General features: G+C 43.7%; 1 protein-coding gene across 1 annotated transcript; it reads left to right on the forward strand.

Annotated features, from left to right (window-relative positions):
• The first annotated feature begins 2382 nt into the window (after positions 1-2382).
• On the forward strand, positions 2383-17879 carry PPP1R36 (protein phosphatase 1 regulatory subunit 36). The gene is made up of 10 exons (XM_082760500.1): positions 2383-2564; positions 3829-3909; positions 4605-4726; positions 4846-4915; positions 5822-5920; positions 9494-9634; positions 14121-14160; positions 15450-15646; positions 15733-15921; positions 17225-17879. The coding sequence occupies exons 1-10, from the start codon at positions 2395-2397 to the stop codon at positions 17472-17474; spliced, it is 1359 nt and encodes a 452-aa protein (XP_082616626.1). The 5' UTR covers positions 2383-2394; the 3' UTR covers positions 17475-17879.
• The last annotated feature ends 7156 nt before the right edge of the window (positions 17880-25035 follow it).

Consider the following 25035-nt stretch of genomic DNA (forward strand, 5'->3'; position numbering starts at 1 on the left):
TAGAAACTATCACAAAAAAAAAAGCATGAGGCCTTTCCGTAAGAGCTGAAAGCATAGGAAATGTTATTTCTGTCTTACAGAGCTGGCCTGTCTAAAAGCCTTAGATCAGGTATTTTCATTGCTTCCTAGTGGAGCTGTACCAGGAAAATTTGCATATACCGTGGCTGGTTTTCACCTTACAGCTGATCTGACCTACTGAGAGCTGTGCTCCTGCCCCCTTAACTTGTTCTGCATCTCCTCTGGCCCTCTCTGACTGCACTGAACTGATGTGAAGCACTAACTCAAAAGAAAACTTATTGTTTACTTTTGCTGGATTACTCTTTTGACACCGCCTTGCTGTGGGGCCTGAGCAGATACAGAATAAACACAAAGATAACTGATGGGAAAAGTTACATGGGAACAAGAATGCCTCTCCCATCAACAACGAGCTTTTAGGCTGGCTTAGCTGTGACACAAAACCTCACCCTTCTCGGGGGCTTGACTTCTACCAGCGGGAAGTACTTTTGTTGATACAACTTGTACCAATTTTGGGTGCCAGCTAAGCAGTACCAGTTGTACACAATGACACTGTTCCACTGCCAATGACTAGTATGAGACCTTTTCTGCTTGCACAGCAGTGCTTCAAAGTATCCCAAAGATCAAAAACCCTCCCTCAAAACCATGACCTTAAGCGTCCTGCCTTACCGCATGGGAATTATTTGCAGGGGGAACTCACAAATCTGGAGCTGCCTGCTTGTACAAGGACTTGAGACATGTCACAGGAGACTTGTGACTTAGCAGATACACTTTTATATCTTGTAAAGGCCCAGGCTAAAGGATGTGTAATGCCCACAACGGGGGGAATGGGTGCCATCCTGTGCCAGTGACTAGGAGCACCTCTGCGGCTCCCTGCCTTCAAGGGACACAGTAGGCCCAAACGAATGTCTGCTGAGGTGTCACTGCACAGGAAACACTTCATTTCTCTGTTTTGACTGAAAAGTTACCCAGGGAAGATGCTTGGGGAGAAGGAGCTGAGCATGTGGACTGTGAATCCTTGTGCACAGAGCAGGCTGGAGGGGGCTTTGTGTGCTGGGATCTGCGGCTCCCAGGCTGTTACCAGGACACTGCTGTAAACAGAGCCAGCCTGAGTGCCCAGCCACGTCCCAGGCGAGCACCATGACCTCGGTGAGTGTCCCCACCTCGCCCAGCTCCATGTTATCCCTGCTGCCCACCTCTGCCTCTGCAGCAGGTTCTGGGGACAGCGGGAAATGCCATGGGGTGGCCAGGGAGGGAGCAGGGAGGGCAGGGCAGCCCTTCAGCCATCGTGTCAGTGAGAGCTGAGCTGTGTTTGTACGACATGGGGGTGGTATTTCCTCCTGCTGTGGTAGGCGCTGCTCTGCCGTGCTGCCACATTTTCTGTTTTTCATTCACAGTTCATAACCCGTTGTGTCTAATGTAAAGGTGTTGCATTTGTGTGGGCCTTTTCTTCTGCGAGCTGTAAACCAGTATTTGGAAGCTGGAGCTGAAGACTAAAACTGACAAGTTTAAATAGCCGCTCTTTGTCAAAGGATTAGGGCCACAGTTTCCTAATATTCATCCCTGTGGTCTAACCATTGCTCGGGCTGCTGGCTGCTGACATAAAATTATTTTGGCATTCTACTACCAAGTGAGATTGAGCAAGAAGCTGAGACTCGCAGTGCTGTCTGTCTGAATGACACCAGGCAAAAGTTCACAGAAAGCCTGTTTTCACCTGGTTTGAGTTTGCGTTTTAGGCAGAAGGATTTCGGCAATAAGAAGGATTTTACTTTAAAGGTGACCAGCAAAAACCAGTTAAGAGTTTGCAAGTCTCTTTTGTTAATTAAGAAAGGGCTAATTAATCTCTATTTATTTTTATTTTTTAGGGGATTTTTGGTTTTGTATAATTTTTTTGAAAGTATGGATACCGTAAAATCCTGTTATTGGTGGTTGTCTTCAGTGTCTCCTGCCAGGTCTATCTGGTGTTGACTTAAAGTTCTCAGGACATCAGTAAAGTGCATAACTTTTTTTTTTTTTTTTTTTTTTTTTTTAATTAAAAAAAGGATTTCCTTTCTCCTGGTGCTTAGTCACCATAATTACACAAACGTTATCAAAACCAAATAAAAGTGATACGTTGTATAATGCAGGGCTCCATTCAATTTCTCAGTCTTTATTGATTCACTGGCATCCCAAAAACTGATGTTCCTTAGCAAACTTTCAAGTATTTATTAATAACCTGAAAGACATAAAAAAGGATGGATTTTTGTGTGAATGTGTGTGTGTGTGTGTATGTGTTTGCATGTTTTATCTTATGCTGGCAACCTCTAATCTGAGAGAACTTCTGTTTAACTGAGTCACAAATAACAACTAGGTGAAAAGCAGTTTTAAGGAAGGTACATAATGGGCAATATGCACAGCGCTCGTGTTCTAAATATTTTGTTGAGCTGCGCCGAGAACAAGAGCTTTGTGTTTCAGACATGTAACCTGCGTGCTGTTTTCTTGCAGACAATAAAACTAACTTCAGGCATGTGGTACTGGAAAGATGATACTAATACACTTGAATTTGCAAGGTAAAAGAATTCTGTTTGATTTCAGATTGTGCAGTTTTAAGGCCTTGATTCAGCTGTTCCAAGTAAGGCAAAATCAGTCTAACATAGCTTTGGCTGAAAAGCATTGACAAACTCCATGACAAATATGTATTTGTGTGTATATATATATAGATACATATATATAGATACATATATATATATACATATATATATATGTATATATCGAGGCTGGAGCTCTTAAATGTTATTCTGTGGCATTTATCCCCTCATGTTAATGGAGAAAAACAGAAATATGCATTTGTTCTGTACTGGTCTCAAGATGAATCCACTTCAGAGGGACTGCTAAAAGTGTGTGGCAAGTCCTGCCTGGTGCCAGAAAGCCATGCGGTGCAGCAGCAGTGCTGAAACCGAGGGCCAAATGGCATCTACAGGTGGAGGTCCACTGAGTCTGTGGACTGAAGCTCTCTGCATTACGTTCGGCCCCACATGGCAGTGAGCACTGTAGGACTGCAAACCTTTTGGGAAACCACAGCTGTGCAGGGGAGAAAGCTCATGTACCTGCACTTTGAGTTGGTGTGGCAGCTGTGGATTCAGACTTCATCTGGCCTGAAAAATTTCCATACATTTAACCACTGGGGAGAAACAATATCCTCTGCTGCCCTCTTCCCAGATGCAGGGCAGGCAGTGCACAGTGCAGCGCGGCGTGGCGTGGTGCAGCTGGGTCAGTCGCCCGCTCCCTGCTGCTGCCTCCCTGCCCTGCTGGCATTTTCCAAGCCTTCGTCATGGCAGAGCTGGGCTGCTCACCTCTTCCCTGACCACACAGCTGTTGTGGGTGCCTTTCATGGTCTGAGTCTCAGCAGCATCAGCCAGCTTCCCTCATAGGCTTGGGGATGCTGCTGACTCTACCCGGTGTTCTCTGGGATGGGAATGAGTTTCCCAGCCACGTCTGCTGCCTCTGCCCTTGGTGAACCCAAAGTCCCTATTCATTGGCATTGTCAGGACAAGAGCAGGAGGGTGAAGCCACTTGAGACATGGGTGACTTGAAGGGTTTACATGATGCAGTGCTTATGATGGCAGGAGACAGAGCAGGAGGACCTTTCCTTACTTTTGCTTCTCTCTTCTTGAAAGCAATGTCTCATGCGGACCTCAGCATGACCCAGATGTTTTCTTAGTGTCAGTTAGAGGATGAAATATATATTCCTCTTTATCATGGCATGTTGACCTTTTTGCACTGCTGCTAAAAATGTAAATTCATGCCACTGCATGCACACACTCTCTATTTCAGCTCCAGTCCAGCATCTCAGGAAAACCTTAAGGAAGGAAAAAATACTTGCTTTCGGGAAATATGTGTCAAGACATTAAAGAGGTATGTCAAACCAACTGACACAGCTCAAGAAGGAACAAGATTATTTGGGTGGGAATATTTTCATCCATTGTCTGAGGATCATGTCTGAACAAAACACGTGAAGCAGGGAGCCACCTGTCATTTCAATAGGGTGGATGAGTGGTCTGAACACAAAAACAGGGCCAGACATGCCTGGTGTTGAATGCTAGCTCAGGCGCTAGCCTGCTGTGAGTTTGGTAAAGTCATTCTGCATCTTTGTTGCTGTTTCCAGATCGCTCAGAAAGAGGTAATAATTCTCATCTGCTCTGAAGAGTATTGTGAGGTAATTAATTCATCTTTGTAAGGCACTTCAAAGATTAAAGTATTATTATTATTATTAATTTTATAAATTCACAACACGGTGTAGCTGACTTTCATCCATTACTTAAAACCTCTTTGATCTAAATAATATAGTCACAATTTATTATATTAGCAACTAAAAAGGCAACTTCAGAAGCAAGCTTGGAGGTGAAATGTCCTATTTCTCCTAACATTCCCAGCCTGTTTTGTGGTTATAATAGCTGAAAGTTAGCTCAGGCTATCTGCCAAGCACATTTCACTGCCTGGCCCTTTGAAATTGTGTGCAATGAGGAAAGTGCATACCAGGTAGATAATGTGACTGTTCTGTGACTGGAATTAACAGTGTCCTTAAATGCTATGTATTGGTCAACTACTAGCATCTTCCAAGATGAAGGCAGCGCAAAGCTCCCTGAAAAAAAGCTGGATGACAAAGAGGAAAAAATCCATAAGCTGTCAAAGTGGGTACAACATGAATATGTGACGTTGGATGATGTCAAATGTGAGTAAATGTTGGTATCTTGTATCAGCAAGGCATTGCCCACAGAAATCAGAAAACTATTTCTACTAATAGCTAGCGATTTTTTGGAGGATATACTATTTTCTCCTCTGTGTTTTCAGATGTTGCTTTACTTTTGAAAGAAGAAGAAAAAAAGTCAGAGCGCATGCTACCTTCTTCAGCAGTTATGGGGTATGTTATGTACAAATTGTTTCAAGAATTATGTGTGTGTGTTGGGTGGTGGAGAGACTATGGTGTATGAGAAGAGGAGTATGAAATATCAGAGGCTTAGAAGAGGGGTTTAGTGTGAAATAACACCACATGCATTTTAACCTTGGCATTCAGAGAAATAATCCCATTGCTTGTTTAGAAGCTCTCCACTCTGTTAGCTAAAGGGAGCCAGGAACTTGGGCCTAAATGTCCAAAGGTTGTTATTCATCTTACCCTAAGTTAAATTCCACGTTTGCCAGAGCATCCACAACACTGCATGCACCGTGAGTACCTAACACAACTGGGCATCTGGGCTGTCTTCTTGTGCAGCTGCTGTTCTGCTCAGAGCTGCAGAGCTCATTAATTGCTGCCGCTGCTTATCTGTGTTACTCCTCTACATGCTAAAGGAAGGAGGCAGCCGGCAGAGCATCACATCTCAGAGGCGTTTCCCTGAGACCGCCAGGGCCATGCAGTGGCTGCATTGCCTTTGATTTAGAATTGCATCTGTAGACTTTGTTGGGCCTTAGTCATACTGTCCTTGGATAAGAGGAGAGGTGTCCCAGTTGTCTCAGTTTTCCTGTCTTACTCTGAATGCAAATGCTGCTTTTTCAGCATGTTCAGTGCAGAAAATGTGCTTGCAGGAAGTCTGATGATACCCAATTCAATCCACTGTTCAGCATGTTTCTTGAACACTGCTAGTATTTCTCTAATAGCCTCCAAAATCTCACTGTAGAGTGAAGTGCTTACTATGAATGGGTCTCAGCCCCACAGATATTCGATATAATGCAGGCCCTTGAGCAGAGACTTTGTTCTTTGTTATAATGGTCTGGTGGTGTCTAGATCTGCAGACCTACAGGCTTCCCAGTGACATTTCTACCTTTCATTTAGGAATAAGAAACTAGATGAGTTCCTCATGGCCCTGCTTTTCTACTTATCTTTTTACCTGGAAAAAATTGCCCTGGAAAAAGAAACCACATCCTTGATTTCGTGAGTACAAAACATTTGAGTTGTAAGTACCAGAGCTTGCCTGACTTTAAGTGTGTAAATATCCAGACTTTGCCCTGGGTATTTATCTCCTCAAGATAATACTGCAGTCTGAATAAATCATTACTACTACCCAAATGTTAAATCGGTGTGGGTGCCCTGACCCAAATAGCCATCCCCTATTGCCATTTCCCAATAACAGCGTTAGCATCCCATCATTTCTGCTTGCAATATGGAGCACCTCCGAATCACAGCTGAGTGTGCTGGGCGTTTAGTTGTGCTGTGGGTCACATTGCTCCAAGATTCCATTTCTAAATACTTGGCAAGACAGGTTCAGATGACTCTTCAGTGCTAGAAACATGTTACAGCATGAGAAATTTATGCTAGGAAAGCAGTTTCCAAGCAAGGGTGTATGACCACACTTGCTACCTTGCAAAGTGGAAGTGGGGATGCCAGAGGAACAGTTTAGGAGCTGCTGTGTTAGAGAGTTTTATGCCTTGGGAGAAAGTGTTACTGAGTTACAAACCATGGTTATAAGAAACCTTAATGATTTTCTGGACTCTTTAATAGTCTCTGAGAATTGATTGACCATTTTATTAAAACACCTGATAATTACTTTCTTCACAATTCATGAAGCCTTGATATACATACACAGGGGTTGAGTTCTCTGTATTGAAGAAAAGACTTCTGGAGAATTGTTGGCCTTAAGGAAATGATTTCTTTCATGTCTGTAGATTGACAGGTTCTCATTGTGCAAGGAATATTTCATAAATAAAGGAAACCATCAACATATTTTTGAACATAAAAGTCCTAGATACAGCTGTGGTGATTTGGGCTGAAATTTGCAGAATGATCCCCTTGTTCTTGGCTGGTAAAGGACAAGGAGGACTCTGCACTGGCCATGGCATCTCAGCATGATTCATATCATCAGCTGGTGTGGCAAATACAAAAACAGACTGAAACAAAGAAGAGGATTTGGACCATACAGATTTATGTTTCCTGGGTCAAGAGGGCTCTGATTAGTAACTACCAGCTATAAACACTGGTTAAACTCTGCCAGAAGAGATATTTTGCTGCATTATGGCATGCAGTGCTCCCAGAGTGACTGCTGCCTTTTGGTGGGAAACATACCATCTCTGAGCTTCCTAAAGAAAAATTCTGTAGCACTGTTTTATTTAGATTCACTGCCTCCCCTGAAGGGAAGTGGCTTGCTTGCCAGGATTAGCTGCATGCAATGTAACATCAGAGAAGCTTAAAAAAGAGATGTTTACCATGCAGATGGAGGAAGTCAGGATATTGATCTTCCAAAGTATAAATACAAGGAAGGATAATTAAATGAAAAAAGGCAATTTGCGATCTTACTTAATGTTAAAAATTTCCCTTAATTGTTCTTGCATCTTAGCTGACATGGAGGAACGAGAAGATATTAATCATTGTGTGAAGAGCTTTCTGACATTGCGTCTTCATTCTCTGTTCAAGTGTCGTCCCCCCCATCCTTGTCCCCCCTCCCCCCCCCATTTCCTCTGTTATCCACCTTGTCTGATTCTGAATTTGGCATATGTTTATTTCAAATCAAAGGTAGCAAGGACTGCGCTTTTTTTTTTTTTTTTTTTTTTTCCTTCTGTGGACTAAAGTTCTGGAATAGTCTTCTACTAGAAAGTAATGGGGGCTGGGGAGAAAACTACTTTTTTTTTTTTTTTTTTTTTTTTCTGAAGGTGGAGCTCTGTGAGCTTGTGAGAGGGATTTTTTAACCACATAATAAAATCATAATGACAGAAAATGACGCTTGTGATAAGAATCCTTGGGTATGTGATATGTTGATGTATTTGAGAGGATGTGAAAGAAGATTGCATAGCCATTTGTTTTCCTGTACTTATCCCACTTAAATCCCATGCTCAGGGCTGTTGCTAGTTATTTCTTCAGGAAGAAACCTCCCTCCCCTTCCTCCTAGATGTAATTTAATTTCAGAGGCTTTTTCGCTTTCCTGTGTAGTACTGGCTACGTGCCACAGGTAGAGACAGACTGCAGGCAAGACAAGCTGGTACCATTTCATGTGTCTGGTTAGTGACACCTATAATTTGCTCAGAGTTAAGCTGACAGACAGATTGCTTGGAGACTGGGCTTGGTGACCTGCCTAGTCCTTCAGCAGCCTGATGTTCCTGTATGGTGGACACATCCAATGACCGTGCAGTCCTTGAGCTGCTCTTCTTGCAGACCCTGTGTGCTAATGCAGTAATGCAGAAACAACAGCACAGTTCATTCCTGTTCATACTTGGTGTTTCTGGAATTCCTGCCATTTGGGCTGCCTGTGAGAGATGCCCAACTCATCTGTTGTGAATTCTTTGTCCACTGTGCTTGATGGGCTGAATAACTCAATTGTCTTGAACCTAGGCAGTGTAGAAGTACTCATGTCTCAAGACGTCTCAAGAAAACATCTAAGACCATCTTTGCTTATGAAATCATTGCTTCTGTGCATTAAACTTTCTTATGTCAGAAGGAGTTCCTATAAGAGAAAGTCATCACAAATCTGGACATCTTTGGCTTTTTGCAACCTTATCTTCTCTTGATGCTATTCAGATTCTGCGTACATCCAAGATTTGTGTTTTCCTGGCTTCTTCTAGATTCAGAAAGATCTTGTAGACAACTTCTAAAGCAACAAACCAGTTTTCCAAAGCAGTGGGCATGAAGCATTGCCCCACTGGAGACAGCCTGGGAGTATTCATCTCTGAAATATGTGACTCTAAGAACAAAAATTAAGCAGTAGTGAATGAGACATGAATGGAACATGGGCTATTATTTCTGTCCTGCATTTTCTTCCCCCCCTTAGTTTCTATCTGTTTCTGCTTCCAACCCTTTCATGTCTTTTGAGGAAAATTTGCTGAATTTTATTAGCAATTATCCTTGAGAAGCCCAGAGTAATTGTCCTAATTATTAAAGGTGGGTCATGCAGGAAGCTTTAGAGCTGGAGGCCATCAGGGATGGGACAGATAAAAACAACCCTCCCGAGCGTGAAAGGAGGCTGCTAACTTTTAGGCCTGTAGCGCTCCCAGGCCCTGGAAGACAGTCGGGTGGATTACAGGGGAAGCAGAGGAAATAGAAAGCTCTTTGGTTTGGCATTTCCTTAGCGTTTGATCTGAAGTGGTTTAAAATACAGGCTTGCGGTGTCAGCCGTTCCTGTTTAGAGGCCACCCCAAAAGCGCTTCGTGTGCCTTTTTGAAGAGAAGTAAGTACCGTCTCCGAACGAGCCAGACCCACTGCTTCAGGCTGCCCAATGACAGAGTCTGTGCCTGGAGAGATCTAAATGCACCTCCAGGGCTTTCGTGTAGGCTGCAAAAAGGGTTCATAAGCTATGTAGGATCAAAGACGGCAACCTGAGAGGCTGTGGGCACAGAGCTTACAAGTTCTGTAGGGCAAGGGAGACTGTCTGGGCCCAAGCCCCAGGCCTGGAAGCTTCTGAACTCAGCCCTGCTGTAGAGGGGTCTTCAGATAGTGAAGTCATAGGGTGTGTTGGTTTATGTGCCTGAAAACCATCCATCCATTCTCTAAATTTATTTATTTATTTATTTATTTTAACAGGACTATGATTTTTCTGGAGAATAAAGAAATGGACGATGTCTTGGCGAAGTTAGCAGTAGCCAGGATTCACCTTGCCAAGGTCTACAGTAACTTTATCCTCGAAAGAGGCCTGGCACAGCAGAGCCACTCGCCTAGTGGAAAGTAAGCCAAGAAAAGCTCTTCCTTCTGGGGACCCTTGCTGTGTCAAGGGCCACGGCAGCCCAAGGCCAAGGCCCCTTTTGGGTGACACAAGTGAAAGCCCGAGGTAACACGTCTCATGAGACGAACAGTCACAGGGGCAAAGGGACCAAGAGACAGAGAAGTGTCCCAATCTCCCAGCTGCTCTAGCTGGTAACTGGCTCCAGAAGTGTTTCTGGTGAGCTGTTGCCAACTGGTTCGGCCACAGCAAGTTGCAGCAGAGTTCTGAATACCAGCCTGGGAAGCTCTAGCCCTGGCATGCGGAAGGCTTGCTAGATACACACAGCAGGAAACTTTGATGGGTTCAGTGTGAAATCCAGCAGTGCAAAAAGCCATGCCAGCTATGGATCTCACCTGTGCCATTTTGACTCATTAAACCTTAAAAGCAAATGGTTATGTGCCTGCTGTTTGCTATTGATCCTTGCATAAATTTCCTATGCCAAGTCTGAAATAGCATAAGACTACTTGCAGGTGGAAGGGACCGTGCTTGTGAAGGGACTAGAGACAAGAAAAGGTTGTGCTTAGGGACTGTGGGCATTGGGAGTGCAGGACTCCTACCTCTGAGCAGGGAAGATGGTGCATGGCTTTTTCAGAGTGGTGGAGACCGGTACCTCCGTAGATGCCGTGGGCCCAGCTAAGGACTAAGAGGAACAAAAAGCTGTAGTGGGAATTTAAAAAGAAACTGAAGGAGGTATGAATGAATGGGAAGGTATTTTAAAAGGCAGAGAAACTAGGGGAATTATGAGGCTTGGAGACAAGTATGCATGTTTCCTTTTTTGGGGCAGTAGCCAGTCACTAGGATTTTCTCAGAGCAGTTTCAGGCACATTTTTTCAAAGTCCATTGGTGTGAAACTCTGCTGCCAGTTCTCCAGAGGAGTCACAATCCTTCTCCTGTCTTCCTGCAACACAGCTTCTGGCAGCCTCACTCCTCTCTGGGGCTGGAGGAACCTGGGTATCCTCCTAACCAAGAGAAGGTAACCTATGAAACAGTGAAAGCAAAGGGGAGCTGGAGACTGCTGTCCCCACAGGGCTTTCATTTTGGTGTGCCCCCATGCCACAGGGCACTGAACCCTGAAAATTAACTGCACATTCTCACAGCATCCTGGCATGTTGGCATTTCAGGGGGCAGATCTGGGAGCAGAGTTGTGTGCCACATGCCTGCTTCCAGTTTTCTGCTAAGGCATCCAGTTAACCTTCTTGCTGGTTGGACAGGGAGGGTTGTGACAGCATTTCATTGTTTCTGTTGGGTGGCCCTAATGTCAGCACTTATGAGACTCAGTTTGAGGAACTTACTGCAAAAAGCAACTTGAATCCAAGGACTGGATGCAGCTGGATAAAGCAGCCTGTGCTGCGTACAGAGCTAGTTAGCTCTGCTGCCTCTCCACTCACTCGCACTGTCTGGTGGATGGGAATGTGCAGGATTGTGGCAAGGAAGAGGTCTAGTGGCAAAAAGAACAGCAGCTCAGGAGCGAGAGCAGAGAGCTGAAACAGGAAACTGTGTTCTTTAATATTTCCATCACAGTGGGGGTTAGAGGCTGGCAGTGGGTTGGGACGCTGGTGTCTAGGCTGTAAAAAACACAAAGGCTAGAAAAGGGCTGTGTCCTAAAGCATTCATGAGGTAAGGTGCTGTATGAAGAGAGACCTGACTGGGTTACTCATAGCAGGGTGGTGGTAGCTGACTACAGCTGACTTCAGAGTTAGGCTAATGCTGAGCATGTTACAATGTATGGCACTTCCCATAGCATTCGGCAATTACATAAATATAATCTCTACCAGGCTGACTCAGTTTAGCCTTAAATGTTATCTGGAGCCTCCCAGACCATTATATGAACTGCCAAATATGAGAGCTAAGGGACAGAACTGATTAACACTCTTAATTGTAAAAGATGATTAGGAATTTTTTAAGCATACATTCTTTTGGGTGGAAAAGGTCCTTTGTCAAAATGGAAACTGGGGCTAGGGCTACCTTTGATGATTATTTATGTATTTATTTTACTTGGAAAATGTTTAGATTAAAAAACTGAGAAATTATCATTAATATAAAACTCATTCAGTTTTACTATGTTTTCTTATAACCCAACCATGTTTTCATGCTGGTATTGAAGCTTTTGCTTTTCCTTGTAATTCACCATAGCAACATCTTAATTAAATCTTATACTATGTTGAGAAACTGATCTTCCAAGTGACCCTTCCAGATCTTCCAAATGTGTATGTGTTCATATAAAATTATTGATTTTTCATGTGAAGTCTTTCTCTGAAAGTCTCCCGTCTTAAAAAGGGAAGCTTAGATGGAGAACATCTTCATCTTAACAATTTACATGATTTGTAAAATGCAGCATTAAAATCCTATCTTGATACCATCCCAGACTGGAATTTGAGAGAGTTCCTCCAGACCTGTTATTTGTGTATGTTAGCATTAGTCCTTTTGTGCCTCCAACGCTGAGGAAGGAATAGGTGTGTCTGGCTTTCTCCTTTTAAGTTGATGGAGGTTGTGCAACCTTTTTGTGGTGCCAGTTTCCTTATGGGTATTTGTCATAATGGGAAAAATACAGAGTGTTCCCAAAGCTGCAAGCATCGATGGCACAAATAGTTGAGTCGGCCCTTACTGATCCTTGATGCTAGCTTGATCCATGAGCAATTGGAGTCACAGCCATGGTCAAAGGAGCTGTTAAAATGGCACAAGAAACATTGCCCTGTGTGCCCCTACACAGAACAGTAATTCTTGTAGATGTCTGAAGCCATGATCTTACATCCAAACCCCATGCCTACAGCACCGTCTGCCCTTTGCACTGTCCTCTTCCACACATTAATTCATCCTGTCACCCTGACAGCTCTAAGAGGTCACTGTTGTTATATTTCTGGAAATCATGATGCTCTTTGCTCACTCATTCACATATTTCTTACAAGTCCTGTCCTGAATCTTGTTGCAAGTTTGATGTTTTCCTAACCCTTTCTGTATTTTCCTAGGTAATGAGCAACTGTGCTGTAGACATGGGAGGTGCCTCTTGCTTCAGCATTTATTTTAGGAAACTTTACTTCAAGCAGGTCTCTTAGCTTAATACCTTACTTGAAGGAAGTAAAGCACCGGGGAAAAGAAGGGTGGAGACCCCTAGCATTATTTAACTCTAATTATTGCTGTTAATTTCTGTTGCTGGCCTCCACATTGGTTTCTCTGCTAAATCGGGGAGTGGTTCTAAAATAATGCATGAGCTATCTAATGTTAAAGGTGAAGCAGGGTTTTACATTAAGGTTTTAAAAGCTGGGTTCACATTAGGTTCCTCTGCTCTGATATTCTGAAACACAGAACATTGTGATTTTCCAGAATTCATAAGGAATTAAAAGTGTTGAAGTTATCTGGGAGATCTACTTGGGCAGATGGCTGTGCCACGCTTGAAGAGTCAAACTTCTTTTCTCTTGTACAATATGTGGGTTTGGGATCTCAGCTGGTGTCATGAAGGGTATGATTAGTGAGAGGTTGGCAGGGAGATACACAGTCCTCCTGATCAAAATACCAATAAATGAAGATCAGAAGATAGTAAATAGAGCTACAGGGCTGCAGTGACGTTTCTGGGGTGATGGCAGCTGGGTGTACCCTAAGTGTGTGGAACAGGTGATGCTATCAGGAAGGTTAGGGACATTTCAGGAGTTGGTGAGTTGACAGAGATGGAGTTTATCATGCATCTGGCAGGACTGTGGAGATCCAAAGGCTGGTAGAGAAAATTTGCTTTCCCTTCCACAAGTGTGAGCCGTGCCAGCTCCCAGAGAACCAAGTGGCTGCTGGGATGTGTGCATCACCCTCCACTCTAATGTGCTTCCATGAAGGACAGTCATCTGGCTTTGCATGAGAATCCCCAGGCTCAAGTGGGTGGTGAGAGCATCTCTCTGGCGTCCACTGCGCAAATTGCTGCTTCTTTAACAAAGGCCCTTTGTCGTTTTCGTACATGTTTTACATTTCTTCTTGGAGATGCATTTGGCATCTCCTTCCTGACTTTCAAGTATATTGTCTCAGCATTGGCCTGGCTTTGTGCCCTTGGTAACTGTGCTCATTGCTCTTGCAGTGATGTCAGGGAGAGTTTTCTATTCATTTCAGTGGGAACTGGGTTAGATCAGAGCTGACCACTTTTAAGAGGCCCAAGCAGAGAGATCAGTTTTGATAGCATAGTAGGGGTGCCTCCCCTGCTCATCACATCCAGCTTTGTTCTATTGGATTTAATTAACTGAGCCATACAATATTTTGCCTTTTCTCCTTCTGAGGCAGCGCAGAATTCTTGTCTTTCTCTTAGACAGTAGGTCTCTGCATGCTAGTAATGAGGATTTACCAGCAACAACTTTATTGCCCTGGTGAAATGCCAGCTTGGCAGCAGCCCCGTGAGTCATATTCAAAGCTCTTTACAAAGAACTGAAAGGATGACTGCTGCTATTAATTTTGTGCTCTTGTTCACTGCTTTAGGAGAACAACATCATTACAGAAAGATTGGAACTTCTTTGAGGTAAGAAAGACACAAAGATAAATGGAGATTTTGACTGAGTGTCAGCACAGACCATGTCCCCCTCTCGCACATTCAGGTACTTCAGACAGCCTGCTCCTTTCCTTTTGGTTCTCCCGGTGGTTTACTTGCAGGGCAGAGTAGTACCTACAGTAAACTTTTACTTCTTGAGCCTAGATTATAATGTCTCTATAAAATACCAACTTTTTGCCCTTCAGCCCAAGCCTCTTCCCCCTTGGAGCCCTGAGCTGGGGAATTTCAGTCCCTCTGTGGCTCAGAGCCCAGCCAGTTCCCATCACAGCCTGGGGTCCCTCTGGGATGTCTGGTCTATAGCTTTCTTCTCATCATTGGCCTCACAATTTCATCTCTATAGGTAAGAAATTTCACAGTCTTCTTTCAATTCCATTGTGCTTGGCAACATTTTTAGATGCCAATAAGCTTTTCTGGCCTGCTACATACAGCTCAATGAGCAATTTATGAGCCTCACTATGTAGCAGGGCTTTGGCAAATTAATACAAAACAGCTAGGCCCAAATTATACTCTGTAGTTCACAAACTGGGAAGCCTTTCCTTGAAAGAGAGGACCTGGATTCAATTCCAAGGATACACAGTAGTCCCAGTGAGACCACCTTTTCAGGAACCTTAGTAGAGACTCAGTCTACTGGGGATTGATTCAACTTGGGCCAGGGATCACAAATGTTAAAATGGACTGAAAAACTGGATCTTCTTTTCAACCAGCAAGCAGAGATGTGGAAGTAAGAGGCACTGAGTTCATATTTGGTAGCAATATCTTCTGTGATCACAATGCTGTCATTTTGGGTGGGAATCATCTTGTCTAACTCCAGCTGCCCAAACAATAGCTGTCCTGTCAGCCTAAGCCCTTAGGCTTCGTTGACAGTCGATGCAGACAAAGCAGGTGAATTGTTGTCTTTTGAGACAGATGTGTGCGATAAGAACCCCCACAGAATGACTCATCCCACTAGTCTCTTTCCATTAATTATTGAAGGAAACTGGATGGTAAACCCAGGTTCACTCCTTAGTTCCTAGCATCAAAACTAAGCCACATTGGTTAGCTGAGCAAGACAAAATCTGTCTGAGCTAACTGTGTTTATAGCCTCATTTGTCTGCAAACCTTTAAAAAAATCTGCTTTCAAATCTTCAGTGATATTTGGTGAAGTTTGATGCCAGACTGGTTGCTGACTTTTTAATGGAGTCACGCCAACCTGCACTGTGGGATGCAGTGAGATTCTGAACCTTCTCCCAGTGAAAATGAGATCTGTGTTTTCAATTTAGGGCTTCTACAACTTCTGCAGCTATGTGGCTTGGCTTGTGTTCAGACGGAAGCACTTCCAAGTGATTCGGGAAGAAATCGGCAGGCTTCTTTGCTCCGACATGTTCAATCCCACCCTAAAAGACAGGAGAAATGTTTTCTTGCAGGAAGCAGGCAAGAGGGCTGCTGATGCAGATGCAGTGAGATTGCCATGGCAGAGGTACAGTTTGACATACCGATGAGCCCTTCGATAATGTGCCCTGTCCGAATAGACTGAGATAACAGCTGCATTTGTTTTCTTTCAAGACAAGCCCATGCTAAGCATCCACCCATAAACAGCATGGTCCACCAGCGCTCGCCCATGCTCAGCACGCTGCTGCCCTTGCCAAAGGAGAGAGCTCATTACCTTGCCCAGAACCACTACTGTCGGGGCAGGGACCCACGCCCCTGCTCGTGTGACAACCTGCCGGACTTCTCAGAGCTGTTTGCTACCAAGTGAGGGGCTATTTCTCTGCATAAATAGATCTGGTAGGGCTGGTAGGAAGGATGTCTGGCAGCTAGCTCTTCCTCACCAGGAGAGGGGCTGTTGGATGTGGGCCTTGCATAGGCAGTAGTTAGAGAGGAAGAGGAGTGTAAGGCAGGCGTGAGTGAGCCTGAAACTTGCAGATGAAGAACTCTTGGCTAACTATAAGCAATGCAGCTACTGCCCATCATACTGTTCTGTTAAAACTGGAAAGTTTTTTTGGGAAAGCAAATATGCTTTGAGATAAATTTGAACAAAAAACAAATTCAAACTTGTCAAAATCAAAATGGGATGTTTATTTTTTTCCTCTCATGATTCATTACAGTTTCTTATTTCTTCAGCATTCTGATCTGACATGACCAATGTATTCTATTCTGACGATTTTTATTTTTTTTTTGTTACTATATTGCACTTAAAAAAATAATTTAAATTGTAATACAGACAGAACCTTTTCTTCCAATTCAAAACAAACACAACATTTTTCAAGCCTGGATATGCCATGAAAGAGATATTCAATTTTGCATCTGCCTATGGTTAACAGCAGTATCACTACAATTGTTTTTATGTAATAAGTGATGCAAACATAGAATCATAGAATCGTAGAATATCCCGAGTTGGAAGGGACCCATAAGGATCATCGAGTCCAATTCAGTGTTGCTCTGCTGAAGCGTATATAAGGCTCCCTGTAAGACTTTTCTATGTAAGTCATCTTCTTCTGCCTGGAAATTATAATTTGAGAATTGCCTTAGTTTGTTTGGATCTACCAGAATTCTGGCACTCTAATGAACACTACAGCACTCTACATGCAAAATTGTCAGACCTATCCACAACACATGACCAGCAAGTCCAGTATTTCCTCAGAGAGTGAAATTTGCTACAAATGCACATATAATTGTTTTGTGCATGCTTTGGAAGTTGGGTGCCCCCTAAGCATCTTGGTGTTATAACTTAATCACAGCAATTCATATGCAATACAGCCAACCTGTCCAGGAAGGGCCAAGTTTCACTTGGACATACGCAATTCATGTTGTGTGCATGCACATTCGAGACAGAAACATGACATGGTATGCAAGGTGCTGAGTGTCTAAGTGTGGTTATTTGTTCTTCCCAGGAGGAAGCAGACAATCACAGCATAGTGTGTGTTATTCACAGTCCAGTTAAAGGAGGCAACGTTCCTTGCTGGTTTACCTTGGAAATACTACAAGCTGTTCCCCCTTTCTCCTATTTTCCTCTGCTTCGTTGTGTCAAGCCTATTAACACCATGTTTTCTAACAGGGTGGGCATCATTGGAGCTCACTGTAGTGAGTTAAATTCCTGTATGCTCAAGTCTGACGAGGCAATGGAGGATGACGAACAAGAACAAGAAGAAGGACAAGAAAAAGAAAAAGAAGAAGGACAAGAACAAGAACAAGAAAAAGAACAAGAAAAAGAACAAGAACAAGAAGAAGGACAAGAACAAGAACAAGGAAGACAAAGGAGTTGTCCCTCTGTCCTGACAAATGGCCTGAATCTGCCACCTCTGTGAAGCTCCCAAAACAGGCTTAGTAGTGAGAGTGCTGTATTGTCAAAAGCAATGGCAGAAGATGATTGTAATCAGAGCACCTAGCAGAAGTGGTATCTTCTTTCATTCAGTGGCATAATTTCATATTGCTAAGTAAATAATTTTGAAATTGCAGATTAAAAAGCCAAAATCATTTGTCAGAAGTGGGGTAGTTTTACACACAAGGATCTGTACTGGGCGACTGAAGAACTGGACTGTAATTCCTGGTTCTGTCACTAACTATTTCTCTTTCATCTTAGTGCTTTCGTTGCACTATTTCTGAGAAGACTATTTTACTGACTTATTTTGGAAAGTGCTTTGACACCTGCAGATGAATATGATTATTGATTTTAACGTCAACCCTCTTTTTCTATAGGGTTAGTAAAGCAATGAGGGGACAGAACTTACTATAGTTTAAAAGTTCCTGAAACTGTACTTTTAAAGGAAGTTACTCTTTAATATATTGTCTTTAATATATTGTTTAATCCTTTTTTGATTTCCATCATCTCTCATTTTGTTCTTAGCCTAATTTATGATTCATTGTGAAAAGAGTATAGCAAAGAGGAAAGCTGTTTTTTAAAATATCTACCAACTTTCATTTAATCTTTTAAATAATATATATATATTATTTTTATCATGGACTTTACATGATGGGAAAAGCAAATCTTAGAAGTTCAAAATCAAAGTATGCAGCTGGGTTGTCAATATCTTGAAACATAATGCATTCATGATAAGAAATCATGTATCACTTTACCTACAAGACTAAATATCTGTACTAATCCTTATCATCAGGAGGAAAATTTAGGATGAAATCCTGGCCTTTGCATAGTCAATAAGAATCAATGAAAAAATAATGGATGATTAAAAAGTGAAAGAAAAGCTGAGAGGTAATATTTTCAGCATTTTTAGAAGTTTGCTGCATCAGTGATGGTTTGGAAGTTTTTCAGTGAAATATATTTCTGCTAGATAAAAATAACAACACAATTTTCCCTTGCAGTGTGTGGTTCAGTCTTTAAAAGGATAAAGGTTTGCACTGAAATTATTGTGAGGAACTTCTGCAGTTACCAATAGTCCAGGGACTAGGTCACTTACATGAGATGTTCTTGCACCACCTTATTGAGACAGACATTTGAACTGCAGATTCACAGCTATTATTTAGTCTCTTCACTTAGGCTGGCACATGTTATTTTAACACCTAGGTGGCATTGTGGCCTAGGCTGGTTTTCCATGTGTCAGGTGAGTCCTTTTATCATGGGATGAGCCGTGGCCTGCATCTTGTACAAAGCAAAAATAATAAAAAAAAACTCTTAGAAATTTTGTGGGGCAGAAAACACATTATCTCCTGAGGGAAAAATACATAAAAATATTAATTTAAAACTGTGTGTGATACTGCTATGTCTTCTTCACATACATGATGTGGAGTGGTGCACTCTTTGTTTAAAACTAACATTTCTAGGTTATATGCTTGCATTCATTTTGGGCAGGCAGATTAGTGCTCATATGGTCTGAAAAATGGTGGGAAGACTGAGATGGTGCTTTAGTTGCAGGTTTCCTGAGAGCTCAGTTGGGCCAAAGCATGTGCAGCTGTTTTTCCAGGCTGCAGGAGTGACTCCTGGCTGGACATGCAAGAGGCATTTGTGGTATCAGTGCCCTGCAGCAACAGTTTCTCCACTGAATGATGTAGCAAGATGTTGGCCAATACCTGGAGCTAAGGGACACTACATCACAGCTTCCTTCTCATGGTTTTGGGAGAAACCTTTTGGTTTCTGCATTAGGGGACCTCTACAAGGCTGGGTGATGTTTTTTCTCTCTAAGTGTGGCACTGTCCCCTCTCTGAGCTGTGGATTGACATCCCAGGATGCTAATCCTTTCAAAAGCATCTTGCTTTGCCATGTCCACACAGACAGGTATAGTACAGGGCCTTAGAAAAGAGTATGAGGGAAAAGTATTCTTTGCCACCTTGATCCTGCAGGGCAGTGCAGTCTGTGGTGCTTGCTAATAACTGGGATCCGTGAACAAGCCCCTGCAGTGCCTGGGGCAGAGATCTCATGGAGTTACACACTTGGCTTGTGGTGGGCCTGGGGCAGCCACAGGAAGACAGGAGAAGACCAAAGGGTGGAGCAGACACTCACGTAGGCAGCAGAGCTCCTGGATGCGAATGAGCTTTTTGTGCAGTGTCACCTACCTGCAAGGTCTGTGTCACTGCAGGGAGGAGGAAGCACTGGGCAGCTACCAGTGGTGATCAAAAGCAGCTGATGAGCTACTCAGACTGAGAGATGATGCTCAACATGATATGCTTGTCCCTTTCCAGGTTCCAGGTAGGCTCCTCACAGTCTCCTTAAGGGGAATGGCGTCACTGGGGTACTTCCTCACCATGAAACGGAGAGCAACAAGTGACTGGCTGCTCTTGCAAGCTCTTTTCCATGGACAAACAGCAGCTCAGTTACTTCTGTCTGCACCTGTAACGTGCCATCAGGCTCACTCAGGGTAAAATCTGATGGCCCTGGTCTAGTTTGAAGACACTGTGATAGTAAGGCAAGCCCTCAGCCATGGCTTTGGGCCTATGCTTCCTGTGGTAATCTAACAACATCCTTGAACTTTCCAGAAAGGATTGAGAAATACCTTGAAGTTCAGATCCTTTAGTCAGCAGAGCACTTTCCAGGGCTGCCTTCACGGTGTTGAGTGTCTGCTGCTTCTGAAGCGATGTACAGCCAACACGGACAAGCCATGCTTGTTTCAGCATGTAAGCAAGACCTGGCAGCCTTTCACACATGACAGTGAGTCATCCTTCCAGCAGGAGAGACTGAGTCAGAAAGGGCACTTGACAAGCTTATTTATCAGTCTCCTGTTATTTGGCCCTGGAGAATTTTACTCTGGGAAACCCACCCTTGTTAATGAGAGGCAGAGCTCAGAAGTGTATCATACCGGCTTTTATTTCCATAGGCTTTGCATGCAGTTTCATATTAGGAAATCACAGCAGGTTGGCCATTTCCATGATTTTTTCCTTTTAAAGGGATTCTGAACATGCCAGTGATATCGGAATAACTTGCCCAAGCTAGGGTTACTGTGAAGAGTACAAACTTGAATGCCTTGGAGTGATGAAAAGAGCCTGGGGGATCTGTGCAACAGCATTTATCGAGTCCCCATTTACTTTCTTCTCTTAGGCCTGATTAGAGCCTTAATTGAGTGCTGCTAGCATGGCCTAGTGTCTTGACTGGCTTTTGATTATGGCTCTGCCACTCATAGGCTCCATAGAGGGTGTGTCAGGCTTTCCAGTGTAAGTGTCTATTTTCAGAAGTTATATTGCTCTGTTGTAGAAATTCATGCCAAGCAGCAAGTTGGCAGGAAATGTCGCAACTTAGAGATGGAAAAAGAGACAGAGAAAAAAAATCTGCCTGATGGTTAATTAAGGAAACTCTGCCTTTGTTGGTTTCAGGCTTTGGGCCTGAGACAGCGATGGCAGTGCAGCAAGGGGAGCCATCAGGACACGGGATGACCATTACGTGCAGTTGGGTGTCTTGAGGTATGGAAAGAAGCAAAGTAGCTCAGGTCCATTCTATTTGCATTGCAGAGGGGTTTGGAGCAGTAGCCTATGAAGGCAGCACTCACACAGCAGCAAGGCTACGGGGCTCAGCAAGCTCTCTGTGAGCATGGCAGGGCCTGAAGCTCTTGTAGTTTCCTTGTCTGTGGACCCTCTGGTTCAGTCCTGTTTGTCTTGTCCTGTTAAGGACAGCATCTGTTACACAGGGAACAGTCAATCTGAGCCTTCCCATTTTCCTGTGCAAGAAAGACATGCCAAAAGCAGCACTTCGTCAGCAAATAACAGGTTCTGTCCATTTTTGCTTGGATTCACACAAACATTTTAGCAGTGTTATGCCCCAATGAAATCAGAAGACTAGCATTCATATGCCTTTGGAAATGTGGCTTTTTGTTGCTGGGTGCTGCAGTGGTGAAAGATGCCAACATGCTTCCTGATCCTCTGCCTTGGGCAGGTGGGGAATATTTGTCAGCCTTCTTTTCCCTCTCAGCTAGACAAAACAGTCCATGAATCCTTGACAGAACCCTAAAGAGGCTTCTCATTGCTCCTGTTTGCTCATCTTCCCTGCCCTCTCAAGGCCAAACTGCATCTACCAACCAGGCAAGGAGAACCAATGGCAGCTCCTTGGTATGGACAGCTGACACCATCACCTCAGGTGCTCCTCGCCAGCATGATGCTTGTGATGCCTTCTTACCTCCAGGTGTGCTGGGGGAAAGAGAACAGCAGTCAGACTGGAAACTGAACCAGGCAGTGATTTGCAGTAGGAAGAGAAGTTGTCCATCTGGATTTTGTTTAGAAAGGCTTCCTAATGGTGGTGGTGGTGGTATGTGTTCCTGCACTGGATAGGACTAAAGCCTGCATCCTGTAGACAAACTGCACTGGAAGCACCATGTACCAGCTACAGTTCTTGTGGCTCAAACTACAGTATAAATGTTTGCAGTGAGATTTTTTACAGCTTGCAGTAAAAATAAAACAAACTGCAATTCACAGAATGTGAAGATATTCTTACTCTAGCTCTTCTTCCATGTGAGAAAGGTTGAAAGAACAGGCTGTAAATATGCTGTCATCTGTTGCAGCCTTTCTGTTTGGAAGAGATGTGATAATATGAATGCAGTCTATTCCTTGGTGTGTTCTGTGTTATTTACAGAAGGATAAACACAGAGTCTTTTTTCCCTCTCTTTGAATGCAGTAGAAACAAACACAAATGAATAGTTTCTGTACACACATTCCCAAGACTGCTGGCCCTGACAAGGTCTGACCTCAAGAGAGTCCCTCTCTACATTGCTCCTTATTTTTCCCTCTTCTGTACCAAGCTAACCTAAGCACGTCAGCCATGACCACGTCTGGGCAAACACAGCAGTTCCTGAGTTTTCCAAGTCCTGCTGTGGAAACTAGATCTCTGGGAGAGGGCTTCCACTGATCAACCGTCCTTACAATATAATAAGAGCATGGTTATTCCTTCTGCTGAACCTGGAAGGGTGTGCATGATGTGTTTCTGACAGTAATGGGATGTGTGGGGATTGTGGATTAAAGACTTGCCCAAAGGCTGCTATTAACATTTTTCAGTGTAATAATCAAGAGACAGAGGAGGAACATCTAATTTAGGTGTTCACAGCAGGTCACCTTAAGACAGTGCCCAGATCTCTGTATTGATTGGATTGGGAGACAGAATAGGGCAGGCCTGGATAGGCAGGGAATTGACCCACCCATTGCTCCTTTGTGCTTAGAAGCTATAAGAGCTCTCACACCTGAAGGGCTGTGATACGTGCTTTTAGGAAGGAGGCAGGTGAGATGTGTGGGACTGTTGTGCTCTGCACAGACAGGAGCAGCTCAGATGCATGAAGTTCTGTTATGGACTGGTGTGATGGGCTGGTCAGAAGTTTATGGGACAGGATCAGAGCAAAAGCCAACGCAGGTAACTTTGTGGTAGGCATCTACTGCAGATCACAGAGTCAAGAAGAAAGATGAAAGCTCTTTAGACATGTGGAAGAATGTCACAGTTTCAAGCCGTGTTTTTTATGGGAGATATCAACCAATGTGACATCTGCTGGGCAGGAAGCAGTAGCGCACAGGTAATTTAGGTTTCTGGAGTAGGTCAGGGACAATTTCCTGATATAAGTGCTGGACAGGCTGAGTAGAAAGGTGTTCTGATGGATTCACTACTCAAAAGCAAGGAAGAAATGGTAGGGGTTGTGATGGTCAGTGGTAGCCATGGAGAGACCAAGAGGTGGCAGAATTTAAGATCCTGTGAAAGGGGAGAGAGGTGAGTAGCAGAACAATGACCCTGAGATTCAGGAGACCAGACTGGCTTGTTGAGGGAACTGATAAGCAACATCCCTTGGCATATTGCTGTGAAGAGTAAAAGGATATGGAGTGTTAGTCTGTCTTCAAAGGCTGCCTCCTCAAACCCCAGGTATGGCCCATACTGATTCACAGGATGCTAAGCAGGTAGTGCATGAGACCAGCGTGGGTGCACAGAACTACCAACTGAGAAAAAAAAAAAAAAAAAAAACACAAATATAATAATAATAATAATAAATAAAACAGAAAACAAACAAACAAACAAAAAAGAAAAAAAAAAAAAAGAAATGAAATGTGTAAGAGCTGGAAACAAAGACAGTCATTCAAGGAGCAGTATAGAACTACCCAGGTATGTAAGAACAGGATTAAGAAGGCCAAGGCCTGGCTACGGTTGAAAGCAGTACAAATATGAAGAGGTTTCTACAGGCATGTTAGTAGTGAAAGGAAGACCAAGAAAATGTGGGTCCACTGCTGAATGGGGCAGGTGATCTAGTGATGAAGGACACAGAAAAGTCTGAGGTTCTCAGTATTTTCTCTGTCTTTACTGGTAGAGTCTGCTCCCATTATCTATGTCTTGTGGCAGAGTTTGGAACAGAAAGATACTACCCACAGTGGAAGATGATCATGCTGGGGTGACATAGATAAACTTGACATACACAAATCCATGGGACTGGATGGGAGGCGGTTTAGATAGACATAAGGAAGACAGTTCTTTATAGTGGGGGCTGTCAGGCACTGGAGCAAGCTGACCAGAAAGTGTATACAATTTCTAATCTTGGAAGAACTCAGAGCTCAGCTAGATGAGGCCTGCAGAAACCCACCCTTTCATTGAGCGGAAGATTGCAGCAGAGTCCAGCAGAAGCCATTTCCAACCTATTTTTTTCTATGATTCCAGTAGGTGTCTGGAATATAAACATAAACTGAAGAGTCCCTGGAAATAAGTTTCACCCTTAAAATGTGCAGCACTCAACGCAGCGTGGCCTAAATGCCACCCAGCCCTGAGTGGGCCCACAGAACATGGACATACAGAGGAAAGGGCAGTAATGGTGGTACAGGGAGTGCAGTTGATAGGAAGACCTCTTGCCATGAGGATTTGTAGGGCTTACACAGCGCTCTCTGCTGCTCCATTCTAACCTCTCACCCTTTAGGTGTGCTCCAGGACTTCTGTCCTAAACCTCCCAGTGCTCAAGGTATTGGTGTCACACACTCTGAAATCTTTGTGAGTCCCTAACAGATCTCTCTCCAAGATCCTTGTGTAGGCCGAGACCTCACTGAAGCGGTGCTGACATGAGTTTGAGCAACTGCGGCAGCTGAGAGCTGATGTGTTCTTGTTTCACCGAGCTGGCAGGGGTTACAATAGCAGTACAGAGTGCAGTGCAGGACTTGCCAGGGTGTTAGTCACCAGCAGACAAGCTATCTGAGATCCCTGGGCAAACACTCAGTTGCTAGGGCGGGCTGGCACCTGTGCCACTGCATCTTCATAGCTCTTGGTACTTAACCCTGCAGCTATGGTCAGACATCCAGCACACAGACCCCAAGAAGGGCCTGGTAAAAGCCTTGCTTGGCTTTTACCTTGTCCCTGAGCAGCTTCTGACCCTTCAGAACATCCTTCAGATGTTGTTGCACAGCTGCTGGTTCAGCAGGTTCACACCCACAGGAAGGCTACCATAAGTGTTTCAGGTTTAATGTAGGTTAATTTAGCTTTAA

This window comes from Aythya marila (assembly GCF_965140915.1).
Source record: "Aythya marila genome assembly, chromosome: 5".
NCBI lineage: Eukaryota > Metazoa > Chordata > Aves > Anseriformes > Anatidae > Aythya > Aythya marila.